The sequence below is a fragment of the Thunnus albacares genome, chromosome 6 (assembly GCF_914725855.1).
Source record: "Thunnus albacares chromosome 6, fThuAlb1.1, whole genome shotgun sequence".
NCBI classification, from domain to species: Eukaryota; Metazoa; Chordata; class Actinopteri; order Scombriformes; family Scombridae; genus Thunnus; species Thunnus albacares.
In genome coordinates, this window is record NC_058111.1 from 1,984,884 (window position 1) to 2,002,860 (window position 17,977).

The window sequence follows — 17,977 nt, forward strand, 5'->3', positions numbered from 1 at the left end:
TTGGATCCAAACCAACAATGAACTGATCTACTAACAAATATTGTGTGTGTGTGTATCCAAAGTCTGATATATCTCATTCCTCTGGAGCCGTTTCTAAACCAATTAACGTGACCAAACTCTTCCTGATGAAGGAACATGTCACCCAGTGCAGCCATGTGACTCACTGACGTGTTTTTAATAAGATATATCAGCTTTAGATACAGTTTATTGTTGGTTTGGATCCAAACATGAAGAAAAATATAGAAAATCAGCAGCCTGCTCCTTTTCAGGCAAAGTTATTCTGCTCTTAATAGAGAAGAAGAGATCGTTTTGTTTTTATTTACAGTTAATGTCACACTGAATATCCATGTCAGGCAGTAGTTTTAGTCCCACAACGAGGCTTAAAGCTTTGGTGCTTATATTCAAATAATAAACATCTAAACTTCAGTTTGTAGCTCAGGTAGAGTCAGTTCGGTACGGAAGTAAAGTAAATAATGTTCTTGTTCTTTTCCATGTTGGTATAAAAGAGAGTTTCACGTTTTTTCCAAGTCTTATCTAAAGTTCAGCTGACGTTAATGTTCATTCAGCTCATATATTTCAAAGTTAGTCTTTTTAGTACCAAAGGGCTGATATTGATTCTTCTGTTGATTTTTTTTTTTTTCTTTCTTTCTTGATTGTTTTGTCTATAAAATGTCGTAAAAAACTGAATAATGCCCATAATAACTTGGTAGAGCTCATGGCGACATCAGTTCAACAGTCAAACATCTGCTGATTTTCAGTTTACTGTCATTTATGACACAAAATCTTCAAATCCTCACATTTGTGAAGCTGCAACCAGAGAATATTTGGCATTTTTGCTTAATAAATTACTAAAATGATTCATCAATTATCAGAATAGTTGATGATTAATTCCCTGTCAAGAGACTAATTAATTAATTTACTAATTGTTGCGGCTCTAAATTCCTGCTTTGGATTTTTTTTTACTTCCGAGCTGGTTTTGTTGAACGCGAGTCCTTTCCAGTTGTTTTGTTTTTGTGTTGTTAACAGTCCCAAACATTTCCAGAAATAATGCCAAAAAAACCTGCAGAAATCTGACCGGCAATGTGATCTCCATATCCTCATCCTCAAGTGCAATTAGTGAAAATACACACAAGTACACATATGTACACACACACACACACACATACACACATACATATATGTCATGTAGCATTGAGACTTAAAAGACACTAAAACTCCGGATTTAATTAAACGGACCACAGGACACTGAACCCACAAACCAACACTAACACACACACACACACACTCCGAGGTTTTTCACACCATCCAAGTGCCACACACACACTCCTGCTCGGTGGAAATGTAATCAATCGTGTTGTTCTTCTGAGCTTCATGACCTTTGACCTTACTTCTCTCTCTGTCTGTCTGTTTGTTTGTTTGTTCAAGAACCTTTGAACTGTGAGTTTTTATTTTCTCTGTATCTTGCTGCTCTGCTTTATCAAACTTCTTGATGATGGATTTCTTTATGCAATGTTGACTTCAATGGGTTAACCCTTCAGATGGCAGCTCCTCCCCCGTCTGTAAAGGTTCTCCACTTTACTTCACTGTACAGTAGAGTCATGATAAAAGTCTTTTAACCAGAAGGTCTCAGTCTGTTCTTGTCAGTCTGTTAAGTTTAAGATCGTTCCTCATCTTGAGTCGAGCTGTATTTGTGGCCAAATACGATGATTTAACTGAACTGCATCCAGTTATTTACATTAAACAATGAGTCTATGAGACCAGAGTCATTTTCTGACATAAGTAAATCAGGGTGTCATCTGCATAGCTGCGTATATTTTTGCAAGATTTGGCCCAGAAGGAGCATTTCTAGTTAGAACAATAGAGGACCCAGAATCAAACCATGAGGAACTCCGCTCAGATTTACAGTCAACGGCCACTTTATTAGGAACACCTGTGCAATTTAATGCAGTCCAATACAACAGCTCTGCCATAAATTCTACATTCATGAAGCTTATACATTTTCAGTTTTTGTCGTCAGAAAGGTGATAATTGTGCTTTATGTTTATTATTGAGGTCATAGTGGGTGGTGCTGGTGTACTGGAGTGCATTATATTGAATGGTGTTCCTAATATTTTGTCCACTCTCTTAACATACATGAACAGGGCAAAATATTAGGAACACTTTTCAATATAATGTGCTCCATCCAAGCGGCAACCTCAGGGGCTGTAAAATGAAGCCAATGCGGAAGTGCCAAAAACTGCAGCGCTAAGTGTTCCCAGTAAGCTAACGTTAGCTTGGGTCCGAGGTAGCGCTTATCTGGAAAGGTCCTGGCTCCAAACAGAAAAGACGGCGCCGACCAGAAGCTGCAACTCTGGTCTTCAAATCAGCAGCAAGCAGCAACCTGAGGGGCTGAAAAACGAAGCCAATGAGGAAGTGCGAAAACTGCAGTTCCTTGAACGACCACTTGAGGCTCCAAAAGCGAGTCAATCCCCATAGACCCCCATGTTAAAATGTCCAACTTTACAGCAGAAATAAACATGTTTACAGCCTGGTACAAACAACGGTTTTGGTCTCTGTAGCTAATTTCCTCTTTCATGACAACTGTACGGGGTGAATTTTTTTTATAACTCACCCGTTTAAATTTTATTAAGCCGTAAAGTTCTGCGTAATGAAGGACATGGCTGCTTTGAGTGACAGGTCCGCCAGCCGCTAGGTGGCTTGTTTCAGTCATTCCGCCCCGCCTCTTTGCCAAATTTTTGATTGGCTGGGAGTTAGGCAGCGTCACGCACTGCCAAGATGGCGACGGCCGGAGCGGCTCACTTTGAGCTTCAAAACCGCTCTTCAGAAACCAACGAGTGTCGTCACGGTAATGACGTCCATATTTATATACAGTCTATGGTTCCAGGACACCACCACCACCCTGCTTGTCACAAAAGAACAGTTTTTTAAAATCTTAAAAGTTTTGCATCTGTACGATCACATAAATAGTTGTAAGATAAATAGTCTTGGTGTTTGGGTTATGCAGTAAAGGCACAATATATATATATATATATAATTTATTGTCATTTCCATTCAGTCACTTGAGGCTGAAAACTGAGCGTCAGGTTTGAAATGAATTATATAATTTCAATTATCCCTGAAACATTTAGCCTGATAAATAATTTCCAGTCTTCAAAAGACACTCTGATCATATTCTGGGTTAATAAATAATCAATTCACAATTAGAGTATCAATAAATACAGATGCAACTAATAAATAATAGACATGCTTCACTCCCTCGTCTCCTCTCCTCTCTTATATCCTCTCCTCCCTCTTTTATGTTTTTCCAGCTTCCTGTTGTCTCAGCACCTGTCCTCCACCTGCTCTCCTCTCTCTCCGTCTCCCGTGGTATTCTGCTCGCTCTCAGCTCTTCCTCGCCGTCATCAGCACGGTCGCCGTGCCAACCAGAACCCATCCATCATCACCACCCTCCAAATATAAACACAACATATGCTGCAGTTAGTCCTGCAACACTGCAGATAGTCTGGGTTTTTTTTGGCTGAATCACAAGAATAAAAATAAAGAAACTGAATATTAAAACTCATCAGATTTAGATCTCAGGTTCCAGCCTGCTGGTCTGGATTTTTGTGTTGTGTCTCTATCCTTTAATAAAGGCAGGAAACACTTTCATAAAACATGTATTATAATGTCTCACATGTTTAATTCAGTATAATGTTCATTTCCAACAACAGTGATGTCATACACCTCTCTGCTTACACTCATGTAATCCATTTACCTTATATGTGTCCTAATGCGTTTGAATTTCCCTGCTGCAGGATCAATAAAGTTTATATTATCCTTAAAAGCTTTCCAGCTCCTCAGAGGATGAACAGTATTTCCTGGAAGGTCTTCGATGTGACACACGAGTGTTGCTTTCATTGACAGCAGCTTCACAGCGAAGGAAGAAACTTTCAGGAAGAAGAAACTGAAGATGATTGTTGTTAAACATAAAGAAGAGCAGCGTGTTGCTTCCACCAGGACAGAATAATATTTACTCAGTTTCTCAATATAACAAGAAAGCTTCTTGTTGTCTTATTTTCCTCATTATAATGATAAAATAACTTGTTATATTGTGCAAATTATGCAGCATTTTGCTGCTCTTTATGTGCTCAAGAACTCATTAAGAAATGATGACATGAACTGCAGCTGGAGCTCATGTTATGACAAATAACAGACGAGTAGAAACAGGAAGTAGAAAAAAGAGCAGAAGAGCTTTAATGGTAATATTCCAGAGGAGATAATTACACAGAGCTGTTTTCTCTCTCTGTGATTGTATGGGGGGAAATCCATGTAACTTACATGCTGATGCACATGGGTTACCATGGTTACGTATCCTATACGCCTCGACAGTTCATGTCCAGAAGGAGGATTTAATAGTAATGATACGTTTCAAGCAGTTGTTTCACACACCAGCCGTTAAACTGGATGTGTTTTTATCAGAGAAAGATCCAAGAAAGCTGCTCTTCAGAAACCAAATGAACGGACCCCTCCTGTGGTGACGGGGGGCCGTTCTAGAGGGCGTCTGACCAGCAACCTCCGGCGGGTCGGGGGGGGCGTAAAGCAGGAGAGAACAAAGAGAGCGAGGGAGGGAGAGGGGGACAGACAAGCATATAAATTATAAAAAGAAAAGAAAAAATAAATTACAAAAATTCTGTCCTGACTTCCTGAGATCCAAACAGAGATGCCCCCCAACGACAGTGTAGCTTTGTTTTGTTGTTGTTGTTGTTATTGTCTCCTCTATCCCCTCTTTACTCATACACACTCAACACACACACACACACACACACACACACACACGGTACAATAAGCCAAAATATATATTTTTATGTATTATTTTGTTGTTGTTTTGTTTGGGTTGTTGTCTGATTCTGTTGTTGTTGTCCTGTGTTGTGTGTTTTTCTCTTAATCTCTTTTTGTACACTATCAATAAAAAAAAAATTAAAAATGGAAAAAGAGAAAGAACAAGAAGAACAAGTGCATGTTTGTCAAAATAGAAGCTTCTACTATTATAAGAAAACATCATTATAATGAATTCTGTAATAAGGAAAGTAACAAAAACTTCCTTGTTATTCTCATTGTAATTATTTTAACATGAAAAAGCATCTTGAGTTGTTTTTCTTTTTTATGGTGGAAAAAAATGACCTTCTTATTATATTCTTGAGAAAGTTTGATCATTATATCTTTTCTTTGTGAGGTTTGCAGCATTAATCTGACATATCCTCTCCTCTGCCCCTCACATCACTGAGACTGATGCTGATATTATAATTATTATTATTATTATTATTATACTGATATGAAACACTGACAGGAGGAGGTTCAGGGTTCAATTCCCGCTGCGCAGCCTCCCATGATGCCTTGCTGCTACCCAACAAAACCAGATATGAAAAATTCTCCTCACACCATCATCATCATCATCATCTTCATGTTTTAGTTTAAACAAAACTTTATTCAACGATTAACAGTTCACAGCACGTCAGACACAAAACAAAACAAACACAAGACTGATGATGTGATAAAAAAAATATATAAATATGTTTAAAATAAAATAAAAATCAATGCAATGAGAAACAAAAATATTCAGAATAATTTGAATTTGAATAAATAAGTATAAGAATAAATACAATAACAAAATCTTAATGATAATAATTAATTTGACCTCATCATCATCATCATCATCATCATCATGTTTTTTTAACAAAACTTTATTCAACAAATAACAAAACAATACAATAAAATAATATGTGAGTGTTTATAAAGGATAAAAACTCAATAAATAAAATAAAAGTTTAATTTAAATAAGCTAAATGATTATCAGAATAAATAAAAATAAAAATCCATATTAATAATAATAATTATTATAATTTATTTGACCTCATCATCATCATCTTCATCATCATCATCACCATCATCATGTCACCTTAAAAACTCCTCCGGCGTGACGTCACTCCTGTGCTTTCCTGGCTCGAGCTGCAGCAACACGGCGCGAGCAGAGAGAGAGAGAGAGAGAGAGAGAGAGAGAGAGAGAGAGAGAGAGAGAGAGAGCAGCAGCAGCAGCGCGCGGACACGGACAGGTGAACGCACGAGCCTCAACGTCCGCAGGAGGAAAAAAAAATAAACGCCGCCGCGAGGAGGCTCTTTTAGAGAAAAACAGCACGTTTAGTTTTCTGTTCTTTATCCCGGTGCCTCCCTCCTCTTCCTCCTCTTCTTCCTCCTCGTCCTCCTCCTCTTCCTCTCTCCCGCCGGTATCGATCTATCAGCGGCTGATTGATCAGATCGTCTCTGACTCGACGCTTGTTGACTGCAGCTGATTCGGGAAGGAAGGAGGAACGCAGGCAGGTGGATTTGTGACGAGAAGAGACCTCACCGAGCCGAACAGAACAGAACCGAGCCGAGCCGAGCCGAGCCGAACCGAGCCGAACCGGGAGATGGAGGGCAAAGAGAAGGCACCGGCGGCAGGTAGGAGGGAGGCTGGAGGATGGAGGGAGGCTGGAAGTTTTTTGCTGACTGCGGGGACGGAGGGGTGGATGCTGGGTGGAGGGGCTCGGGGATGATGGGATGGAGGGAAGTTGGGAGGGTGGAGACGCTGGATGGGATGGATGTGGGGGAGTGATGCATGTTGGGTAGAAGTGTACTGCGGTATCCCTGCCTGTCGCCCTGCCCGCCGCTCACATCCTGAATGCAGCTGCACTGGAGCTGTGAGGTGTGGTTATTATGGGATGGGGTGCAGAGTGTGTGTGGGCGTGTGTGTGTGTGTGTGTGTGTGTGTGTGTGTTTCTGCTGTGTTTTTAACCAAGAGAAGCCTGATGCAGCAAAACACAGAGAGACAGACAGGTGGGACGAGAAAGAGAAAGACTAGCATGTTGCAGACAGACATGTCAGAAGAAAAAACTGACCTGGACGGAGAGACAGGACACAGGACAGAGAGACAGGTGAGAGGTTAGAGAGAGTCAGAGAGACAGATATGAGTACTGAGAGAGAGACAGTCAAGAGGCTGAGAGGCAGACAGGAAGGCAGAGAGACAGATGTGAGGGCAGAGAGAGAAAGAGAGACGGGAGGGTAGACAGACATGTAAGAGAGTAAAGAGACAGCGGTGAGTGACAAGGGGTGGATAACAGGACAGAGAGACAGACAGGCAGCATGTTGCAGGCAGACAGGTGAGAGGACAGACAGATATTTTAAGGAGACTAGAGAGACAGACGGGGGCAGGAAGGGGGGAGACAGACACATAGAGAGCGAAGAGAGACAGATAACAGGACAGAGAGACAGACAGGTGAGAGGTTAGAGAGTCAGAGAGACAGACAGAAAGGACGAAGAGAGACAGATATGTGGCCTGAGTGAGAGACAGAAAGACAGTGTGTGTCCTGTACAGAGGTCCATATAGAGTGATGCATTCTGGGAGCTGCAGTTCTTTGTGTATCAGTCACCACAGAAGAAGAAAGCAGCTGTAAGTCAGTGTCAGACGGCTGTTTGCAGCTCGGATCCATCGCTGCCATCGAGCAGAAGCGCTGACCTACAGAATCTGACCTCTGACCTCTGACCCCTCTGATGAACTGTAAGCTTGTGTAAACGGGGTCAGTGAACGCCTCGTTGTGTCAGTGTTGACAGACAGCAGCTTCTGATAGAAAGCTGCGACGAATCTGCAGATTATTTACTGTCAATAAAACATCAGGAAACTGTGTGAAAAACACAAACTGATGCCAACACATCAGTTCAAAACCCCAAAACATTCAATTCAAGTTAATTTAAGACCAAAAAGCTGCACTTTCTAACATGAGAACCTAAAACTATGAAATATTTGGTGTTTTTAACTTGAAAAATACGACTTAAATGATTCATTGAAGATCAAAATAGCTGCTGATTCATTTCTGACTAACAGTGATGAAAGAAGTATTCAGATACTTTACTGCAGTAAAACTATCAGTACAGCAATATAAAAATACTCCATGACTAGTAAAAGTACATAAGTATTATGAGCTTGATGTAGTTAAAGTATTGCAGTAAAAGTACATAAGTATTATGAGCTTGATGTAGTTAAAGTATTGCAGTAAAAGTACATAAGTATTATGAGCTTGATGTAGTTAAAGTATTGCAGTAAAAGTACATAAGTATTATGAGCTTGATGTAGTTAAAGTATTGCAGTAAAAGTAGTGGTTTGGTCGCTCTGACTGATATATTATTATATATGACATCATTAGATTATTAATAGTGAAGCATCAGTGTTAGAGCAGCATGTTACTGTTGTAGCTGCTGGAGGTGGAGCTAGTTTACACTACTTTATATACAGTTAGCTAGTTTAGTCCAGTGGTTCCCAACCTAGGGGTCGGGCCCCTCCAAAGGGTCAGCAGATAAATCTGAGGGGTGGTGAGATGATTAATGGGAGAGGAAAGAAGAAAAAACAAAGTTCTGATACACAAATCTGTTTTCAGTTTTTGGACTTTTTCTCTAATCTTTGATTTTTGCTGAAATATTGGATCATTTGAACATTTATTGAAATGAAAGCATGTGAGAAGTTTAGAGGGAAAAATCACTATTTGGTGGAGCTGTTAACAACTCATAGACATGTGAAATGTGACCCCGACTACACACTGCTTTTTGTAAGACGTCAAAAGACAAAAAGGTTGGAAACCACTGGTTTCATCTTTAACAATGTGTTGTATTTTAAAAGCTTGTTATATTATCCATTGTGTCAAATCTTCATCTGAAAAGTAACTAAAGCTGTCAAATAAATGTAGTGGAGTAGAAAGTACAATATTTCCCTCTGAAATGTAGAAAGTAGCATCACATGGAAATACTCAAGTAAAGTACAAGTACCTCTATATGGTAAATGTACTGAGTTATTTTCCATCGCTGCCGACTAATCGATGAATTGGACTAATCACGGCAGCTCTAACTGGAACTGTGACAGGTTGGTTTTTCATTTCATGTAAATTTAAACAGATCTGACAGCTGCTGGACTGGAAGTGTTTGGACAGGATCGTCGTCTGCAGGCTCGCGTCTGTCAGACTGAAAACTGTGCTGATGTCAGTGAAACGTCTGTGAAGGTTTATACTTGAAGAGATGGGAGTGAAAAGCTTGGAGTGAGTCAGCTTTCTGCTGTGCAATGATACACTAAACAGGATAAACGCTCTATAATATCATCATCACCAACACGCAGCCTGCTGCAGGAACACATCAGCATGTTGGGAAACACTCTTATTCTCTTTATTTCTGATACAGACACCGTTTACAGCCTGACTGATACTGGAATGTAAAGCTGGTATTGATATCTAGGCGTTATTTGAAAAAATTTAATTAAAAAATCAGCTGATTGTATTTTTTAACATACACAAACAATCAGCTCTACAGATCTACGGAGCGCGGGAGGGGCCACGGAGAGAAAAATGCTTTTTGTGCTCTCGTTCTGCGTACTCCCTCACTGTGGATCACTTGGATTTAATAAGGTTTTATTTTGATCATGAACTCAGATATGTGGATGTACTTTATATTCTCTTATATTTATATTCCGCCTTGGATCCAGCTGTAGCTGACATACAGGGGAAACATCTTCATCGCTTTCTTAAAAGCTTAAATTGAGAGTTTAATCAAGAGCACAAATTAGTTTTTTTTCTCCACGGCTCCTCACAGATCCTTTTATACCTTATATGTTTATTGTTACCAAGATACTCTGGTGGACAAACTATATAAGGGTGAAACTGTTCCTACATGATCTCAAACCTAGTACCTAGTAACCTAGTATTTCTGTGCTGACTTTTCTAGTTACTTATCTGCTGACATTTACACTGATACCGATTTATCTGCAACAAGCTAACATTATCTGCAACAAGCTAATATTATCAGCAATAAGCTAATATTATCTGCAACAAGCTAATATTATCTGCATTAAGCTAATATTATCAGCAATAAGCTAATATTATCTGCAACAAGCTAATATTATCTGCATTAAGCTAATATTATCAGCAATAAGCTAATATTATCTGCAACAAGCTAATATTACCAGCAATAAGCTAATATTATCTGCAACAAGCTAATATTACCAGCAATAAGTTAATATTAGCAGCAATAAGCTAATATTAGCAGCAATAAGCTAATATTATCTGCAACAAGCTAATATTACCAGCAATAAGCTAATATTATCTGCAACAAGCTAATATTATCTGCATTAAGCTAATATTATCAGCAATAAGCTAATATTATCTGCAACAAGCTAATATTATCTGCATTAAGCTAATATTATCAGCAATAAGCTAATATTATCTGCAACAAGCTAATATTACCAGCAATAAGCTAATATTATCTGCAACAAGCTAATATTACCAGCAATAAGTTAATATTAGCAGCAATAAGCTAATATTAGCAGCAATAAGCTAATATTATCTGCAACAAGCTAATATTAGCAGCAATAAGCTAATATTAGCCACAATTTGTGTCAACTCGTCCTCCTTCTCAGAGTCATAACTCTGTCAAGTCTGAACATACAGACATGAAAAACATATTCTTATATTCAGTGCACTTGCACTTCCAGAGGATATCAACATATCTGATATATCTCATGAATAAACCTCCATAATCTCCATAGAAATCAGAGACCTTTCAGAACTTTAAGTTTTCTTCAGTATCACAGTGATCAGTGATAGTTGTCTGTGCGTCATGTTACACTGCAAACAGCTGATTCACATAAATTTTAATGGCGTTAATATGCCAAAATATGAACAAATATGGGCTCAAGATGTAGCCCACGGCGTAACTCAGTGAACCTATCCTGTTCACATCCTCCAAAGCATTATGGGAACTGTTGTTCCAAAACTGAGAGAATGATTATCTTTAAATCGAAGTACGAAAAGGAACAAAGAATAATAAATATCAACCTTTTTCAGTATTTTTATGACATCACTAAAGCTGTCCAGTACACTAAATATGATGCTACAGCTGGTTAGCTTAGCTTAGCATAAAGACTGGAAACGGGGGGGAAGCAGCTAGCATCCTGGAGAGAGAGCTGTTATCCACATGTCTGAATGACGGCAGGTTTATCTGAGTATGTAGAAACATTTTCCATGTGGTCTTCAGGCACACGCCCAGAGAGGCGGGGCCTGATGTGACCACAGAGAGCAGCGCTCTGTGTGTGTGTGTGTGTGTGTGTGTGTGTGTGTGTGTGTGTTTGTGTGTGTGCGCGCAGGTGAAGTCAGGTGTCGGATTCAGTTTCCGTGTGTTTGTTTACAGCAGACAGACCAGCGTGTCGTATTGATTCTGGGATCAGATCCACAAGATTCAGGACTGTAGTGACCTGCTGGCCAGAACAGAGAAACCTGAGAGACTGAATGAACACACACACACACACACACACACACACACACACACACACACACAGTCCCAGAGGAGGTGTGTATTTCTTGTCGATTTCTGTTTGTTTCTGCTGATCAGCTGAGAAACACCCAAACACTGTCTGAGTGAAGTTAAACTTTAGACCTTGTATACAGTCTCCTGACTCCCCCACACATCCTATAGAAAGTCTATTTTTGCAGCTTTGTTTTGTGTTATGACAATTTAAGATTTTCCAATCCAAGTTTTTTAGCCTTGATCCTGATCTGGACACATATTCTGCACATTTCCAGCTCTATATTAATATTCTGGGGCTCTACTGGAATATCTTTGCATGATTTCCAGTTAAAAACTCCTTATTGATCTTCTACTGGTCCTTTATGCAGCCCCTCAGTTCAGCCTCTGTCTGAAACAGGCCGTTTTAGCTCCTGTCTCTTTAAGGCCCCGCCTCCTGATGAGCCCACTCTGTTCTGATTGGTCAGCTTCAGGAAGCTTCCTCCGTAACGTACGTAAACAAACTATAGTAGCAGGATTTCACCTCTTTTTCTCCGTCTTTACTCCAAATGTCAACTTCTCAAATCCATCTGTACATGTTAACGTGTCGTCCAAATGAACCTGCAGATCTGTGGTTTGATCATGTGACTCCAGAACGACACATGGCGGCGTTTTCTAATCTGACGCCTCTATCAGCAGTAATCATCAGGATGACATCATCTGTCTGTGCTTTATAAAACCAGTAAACACATCACTGTTAAACAATAACGCTGTGGTTCAGGTCTGGTTGGGTTTAGCATGACCGGAGGGAAGCACAGCCAGCTAGCCTCCGCTAGCCTCCCAGCTAACGTTAGCCCCGGCTCTCTATGTGGATCCAACCGGAACACCGAGCCCCGGTTTGTTATTCAGGTTAAAGTGGGAAGAAGCAGCGGGTCTGATGGGCCACTGAGTGAAGTGGAGCCTTTGGAGGAAACCACTCTGTTTGGAAAAAAAACAAAAAACTTCTTCTTTTTGGTTTATAACGGCGGTTGGCAACCAGCGTATCAGGTGCATTACCGCCACCTTCTGCTCTGTAGTCTGGACCAGAGATTAAATCCTACACATTAATCCTTCTGTCTGCTGCTCCCACTCAGCAGGTTCAGTTTTAATGCTGAGCTCCTGAACTCCAGTCTTCCTCAGTTCTTCCTTCATATATTGTCTTTCTTGATCATACTTAGTACAATCTATGCTTGCATATATAATAGTCTCCTCAGCCAGCTGGAAATGAATATGTGCATATATCGGTATCGGTATTGGCCACAATGAGTTGGAAATATCGGATATCGGCAAAAAATCCAATATCGTGCATCCCAACTCACAACCTTTAACCTCTTAACATCCACCGGGTCACCAGCGACCAGCGAGGTTTTGGAGAGGTTTAGGGACACCAGTGGTCTCTCATAAGGTTAGTCCTGGAGGTCTGGAGTTTTACACACGTGTGCTTGACAAGATGTAGAAGGTGTGAGGTGATTTGCGTCGTTCTGGCATAAAGCATGTTCTAGTTATTGTTATTCAAATATGACTCATCATAGACGAGGACCTGATGTAGCTTTAGTCGTGTTTTAGCTTCATGCTAAACAAACATTTACAGAGACCAGTAGATGAAGACTCATACGAGCGTTTTAGAAGTCTGGACTGGTTTCAGATCATATCTGCAGATAAAAGAGGAAGTCAGATTGGTGCAGCACTAATGATGATGATGATGATGATGATGATGATGCAGATCTTCCGTTGTTCTTGTTTTGCACATTTTGACCTAAAAATTCAGATGTTTCATGAAGTTTCCCCCCCAGCGAGAGATTTAATGTTTTTAGTTCCATGTGTGAACTCCTCTCAGACCTTCATCTGGTGATGAAGATGTTGGTCTCATCAGCTGAACATCAAGACTCAAACACACTGGAAGCGTCTGATGTGTGTTTTTGAAGTACAGCTGTGGGTTTTAAATGGCCGAACGGGCATCAAAAGCGTCATGAGGCGTCGACTCGGCCCCTCGTTTAGATTTTGGAGCATCAAATGAGGATCCAGAGAGCAGAGCTGCTGTGTTTACTGCAGCAGAAGAAGAAGAAGAAGAGAGAGGAGAGGGAGTGGCGGTGGAGTGAATGAGAGAATTGTTTACTCTCTAAAGAATAAAAATAAATAACGGCAGAGACATTTCATTCATTCCGTGCAGCAGTAAATACAGAGAACATCAGGACACATCTGGTTGGTTTTAAATCTGATGCTGTTTCACCACAGCAGCGTCGAACGAGGAGCATCACTGATCACAGTCAGTGTTTCAATCTTCGTCTCTGACGCTCAGAAATAAAATATAATCATTTAAATAAACTATGAAACACTGAAAGACCTTCTACTCATATCAGATGAGCTTCATCTTCCTCCTCTTCATCAGCTGACTGTAAACATCTGACGGATGACACACACAGACTCCCCTCCTCCACCCGCAGCATCATCACCAGCAGGAGGTGCTGAGCTCAGCACAAACAGGCTGATGAGTGAGTGTGTGTGTGTGTGTGTGTGTGTGTGTGTGTGTGTGTGTGTGTGTGTGTGTGTGTGTGTGTGCCCCTCCCTGTTTTATGGCCTTTTGTTCTCTTTACTGGTTTCCAGTCTCTGTCTCCATCTTTCCCAGCAGCTCCTCCTTCTAAACTCTAGTTTATAAATATTATATATGCATATATTTTATTTCACCTCATTATTATTATTATTATTATTATTATTATTATTATTATTATTATTATTATTATTATATTTTTTATTTAAACCCTCAGTGGAAAAAAATCAACATACAACATATATAATGAGTTTATGGATCAGTTTCTGATCACTTTATGGATCTGTGATCAGTTTATCATGTGACCTGCAGCCCTCGGATGACATCATCAAACAGCTGATAGCGTGTGACATCACTTAAAGAGGCGGCTGCTTCAGAGAGCAGGAAATCAAAGTTTTATTAACAATAATAATAAAAGTAGTAATAAAAAATAAAAATGAAAAAATAAAAATAAATTAAACTTACAGTTGTTGTTGTTTTGTTTTTGTTTTTGTCTTAAAGAATTAAATTTGATCAGAAAGACGTTTCTATCAGAGAACGAGACGACGTCAGATTCATATTTATTTATTTATTGAAAACTCACAGCTGACGTGTTTTACTGTGATGTGATAATTAAGGTTCCAACTATTGATTATTTCATCATCATATATATAATCAATATCGATAAATCTGCAGATTATTTTCTCGATTAATCGATTAGTCGATGAAATGTTCAAAAATTGTGAAATAAAATCACATGTTGACAAAGAAAAACAAACAATCGTCACATCTGAGACTCAAACAGGACGATCAATCAATCAATCGATCGATTATCAGAATAGTTGCAGATTCATTTACTTTCATTGGAAATCTGATTGATTAACTGATTAGTTGTTGCAGCTCCGGTCACAATACATGTAAAGACATATGAACAATAAGTGTGATAACTCATTATTATTTTAATTATTGATTACTCTGTTTATTACTTTTTGGATAATAGACTCAAGTACTCGGAGACCCAGCTGTTATTGATTAGTTCAGCTGATAACGACAGCTGCAGATCATCACAGCCAATAAATAAATAAATAAATAAATAAACAGTCTTTTTATTTGATAGATCACTCAAAACAATCAACTGATTCATATTTAAATATATAAAACAATTAATATTAATATTTATAGTTTGTCTGGAGCGACGCTGAACTCAAGAAAGAAAATACAAAAGTAAAAGATACAAAATATCTGAAAAACAGCAACTAATGATTATTATCATTATCGACTCTTCTTTATTGATTAATCGATCAGTCGTTTGGTTCATAAAATGTCAGAAAATGTTGATCAGTGTTTCCTAAAGTCCAACATGACGTCATCAAATATTCAGTTTACTGTCATAGAAACCAGAAAATATTCACATTTAAGAAGCTGAATCAGAGAATTTTGACTTTTTGTGTTTAAGAAATGAGGTGGAGATTAATTTACTGTTGATTAATTAATGGATTAACGATTGTAGCTCTAAAATAAAGTAAATCTGATCTTTAATCATTTCAGTACTTGTTAGTATGTAGAGCATCACCTCTGTGTTGACAAATGGGACGATCCAAAAAGAAAAGGGGTGGTGTATTCCTTTAAGAGTATCGCCATGGAGACAGTGTGGAGGGGCGAGAGACAGCGAATGAGACAGAGAGAGAGAGAGAGAGGGTGGGGGGAGTATAACCTTAAAGTGTATCGTCATGTAGAGAGAGAGTCAGAGCTTTCAATTCTTTATGAGGTTCTTCATCAAATGCTCTCTGCAACACACACACACACACACACACACACTGATACACACACACACACACACACACACACACACACACTGATACACACACACACACACACACACTGATACACACACACACACACACACATGCTGACACACATACACACACACTGACACTCACACACACACACACACACACACACACTCACACACACTGACACACACACACACACTGATACACACACACACACACTGACACACACACACTGATACACACACACACACACTCACACACACTGACACACACACACACACACACACACTGACACACACACACACACACTGATACACACACACACACACTCACACACACTGACACACACACACTGACACTCACACACACACACTGACACACACACACACTCAGAGGGTTGATGAACAGTCTGGTGTGTCGGTCGGTGCAGCTGCAGCAGATGAACAGGATCTGCATTAAATCTCCCATCAGCCTCTGCTTCACCTGCAGCTTCGGCTCCGTTTCTACATGACAGGAAGTCTCAAACCAACAACACCTTCAGAGCTGCAAGCGTTTATCGGTTCATCAACATTAATTTATCATTTTTTAGGATAAAATGCCCAAATTCTCTGATTCCAGCTTCTTAAATGTGAATATTTTCTGGTTTCTCTGACAGTAAACTGAAGATCTTTGACATTTAAGGACACTGATCAACATTTTCCACCATTTTCTGACATTTTATAGACCAAAAACTTGACTTTTATATAAATATATATATATTTTTCGAGTTCAGCGTCACAAAGCTTTTAGCTCCAGACATAATTAGAGGATTTGTCAATCAACTAAATATTAATCAGTCAATATGTATTTATTTATTTATTTATTGGCTGTGATGATTTGCAGCTTTTTCACAGTCTGACGTCATTATCAGCTGATCAACTAATAAATAACTGTTACTCACACAAAAAAACAGCTGATCCATTAATCAATAATGAAAACATAATCGTTAGCTGCAGCCTTAAATGTGTCTCTTAATACTTTCCTCCTTCCTGGTTCCTTAAAAACACTTAAACACAAATATACAGTTTCATTATAAACTAGAGTTAAACACAGATAAACCACAGTTGGAGCTGCCTGACATCTCAAATATAATAATAAATATGTGTTTTGCTAGCTGGTCTGTGGTGCCTGCAGGTGTTTAAGTGTCTGCTGGTTTCTGCATGCCCCCCCCCCCCCCCTCACTGTTCCTCTGGATCAGGATCTTCTAATGATTAACAGCTTCACCCTGAGCCTGAAGCTGCAGGCAGTAAAACATCCTGAATGTGGACTACGTGTGTTTGTGCTGAGCCAGAGGTTAAAGTGTCGACCGTGTAAACCTCCTCCTGTCATTCCTCTACTGTCTGCTTCATCATTAAGATGTAAAAAAATCCCAGAAAATTAAGAAAAATCTGGAATATTTGTCTCTAAAGCCTGTAGTGGAATAACTGCTGGAAGTCTCTGAAATATTCATCATCACTTTCCTTCCATTAGAGCCGTTAGAGGCACTTTTGAAGCTCTTGAACGTGACGCAGCGGTATCAGTCAGAGAAGTCACAGATGTTGGACTCTTGCTTTAAGACAAACATCTTACAAGTGGAGCTGCAGGGATGAGAGCGCGTGTCAAGTGTTTTCAGTTTGTTGGACAGCAGCTCTGGTATAAATAGTTGTGTTCAACCCCTCCGGTCTCAGAATAACTCCTCTCCTCTTACTGCAGGATCACATTCGCTCTCAGAGACGACGTCGTCGTGGGGCCTCGTTTATAACCGTCGCACAAAACGGGAGCTGAAAGAGTCGAACGTCACTTCCTGTTGAAACAGTCGAGATCTATAAACACACAAGTGTGTACGAACGTTTCAGAGACGAGAAACTGGCGACGCAGACGGTGAGGAGGATTGTATAATGATTCCTCTCAGACATTTAATATCACTTTATATCAGACGTTAATCAACCAGCAGTGTTATTCGTGCTACTGAGCATCTCGCAGTTTTAAAAGATATAAAGATATCTTAACATGTTACATCTGTGATTTATTATTGAACTATTAATGAAATATTGAGCACAATGTGCTGTCTCACCATCACGTTCCCAAACCCCCCAGAGCCCAGAGGACACCAGGCTGTACGCTGCTCACACTGCTGGTCAGTGGAGCACAGCTGCTGAAATACCAGGATGATGTCATGATGTTGTCAGCATGATGTCAGCATGATGTCATAATGATGTCATGATGATGCAGAACAGTGATAATAGATTTTAATACTGTGCATATATCACCA

General features: G+C 39.6%; 1 protein-coding gene across 1 annotated transcript in view; it reads left to right on the plus strand.

The window, feature by feature from the left end:
* The first annotated feature begins 5,896 nt into the window (after positions 1–5,896).
* LOC122984388 (fibroblast growth factor 12-like) overlaps positions 5,897–17,977 on the plus strand; it is a 51,444-nt gene continuing 39,363 nt past the window's right edge. Inside the window, exon 1 of the mRNA XM_044354794.1 lies at positions 5,897–6,474. Coding sequence (XP_044210729.1) covers positions 6,444–6,474 — 31 coding nt within the window. The 5' untranslated portion in view covers positions 5,897–6,443. The remainder of the gene's footprint in view (positions 6,475–17,977) is intronic.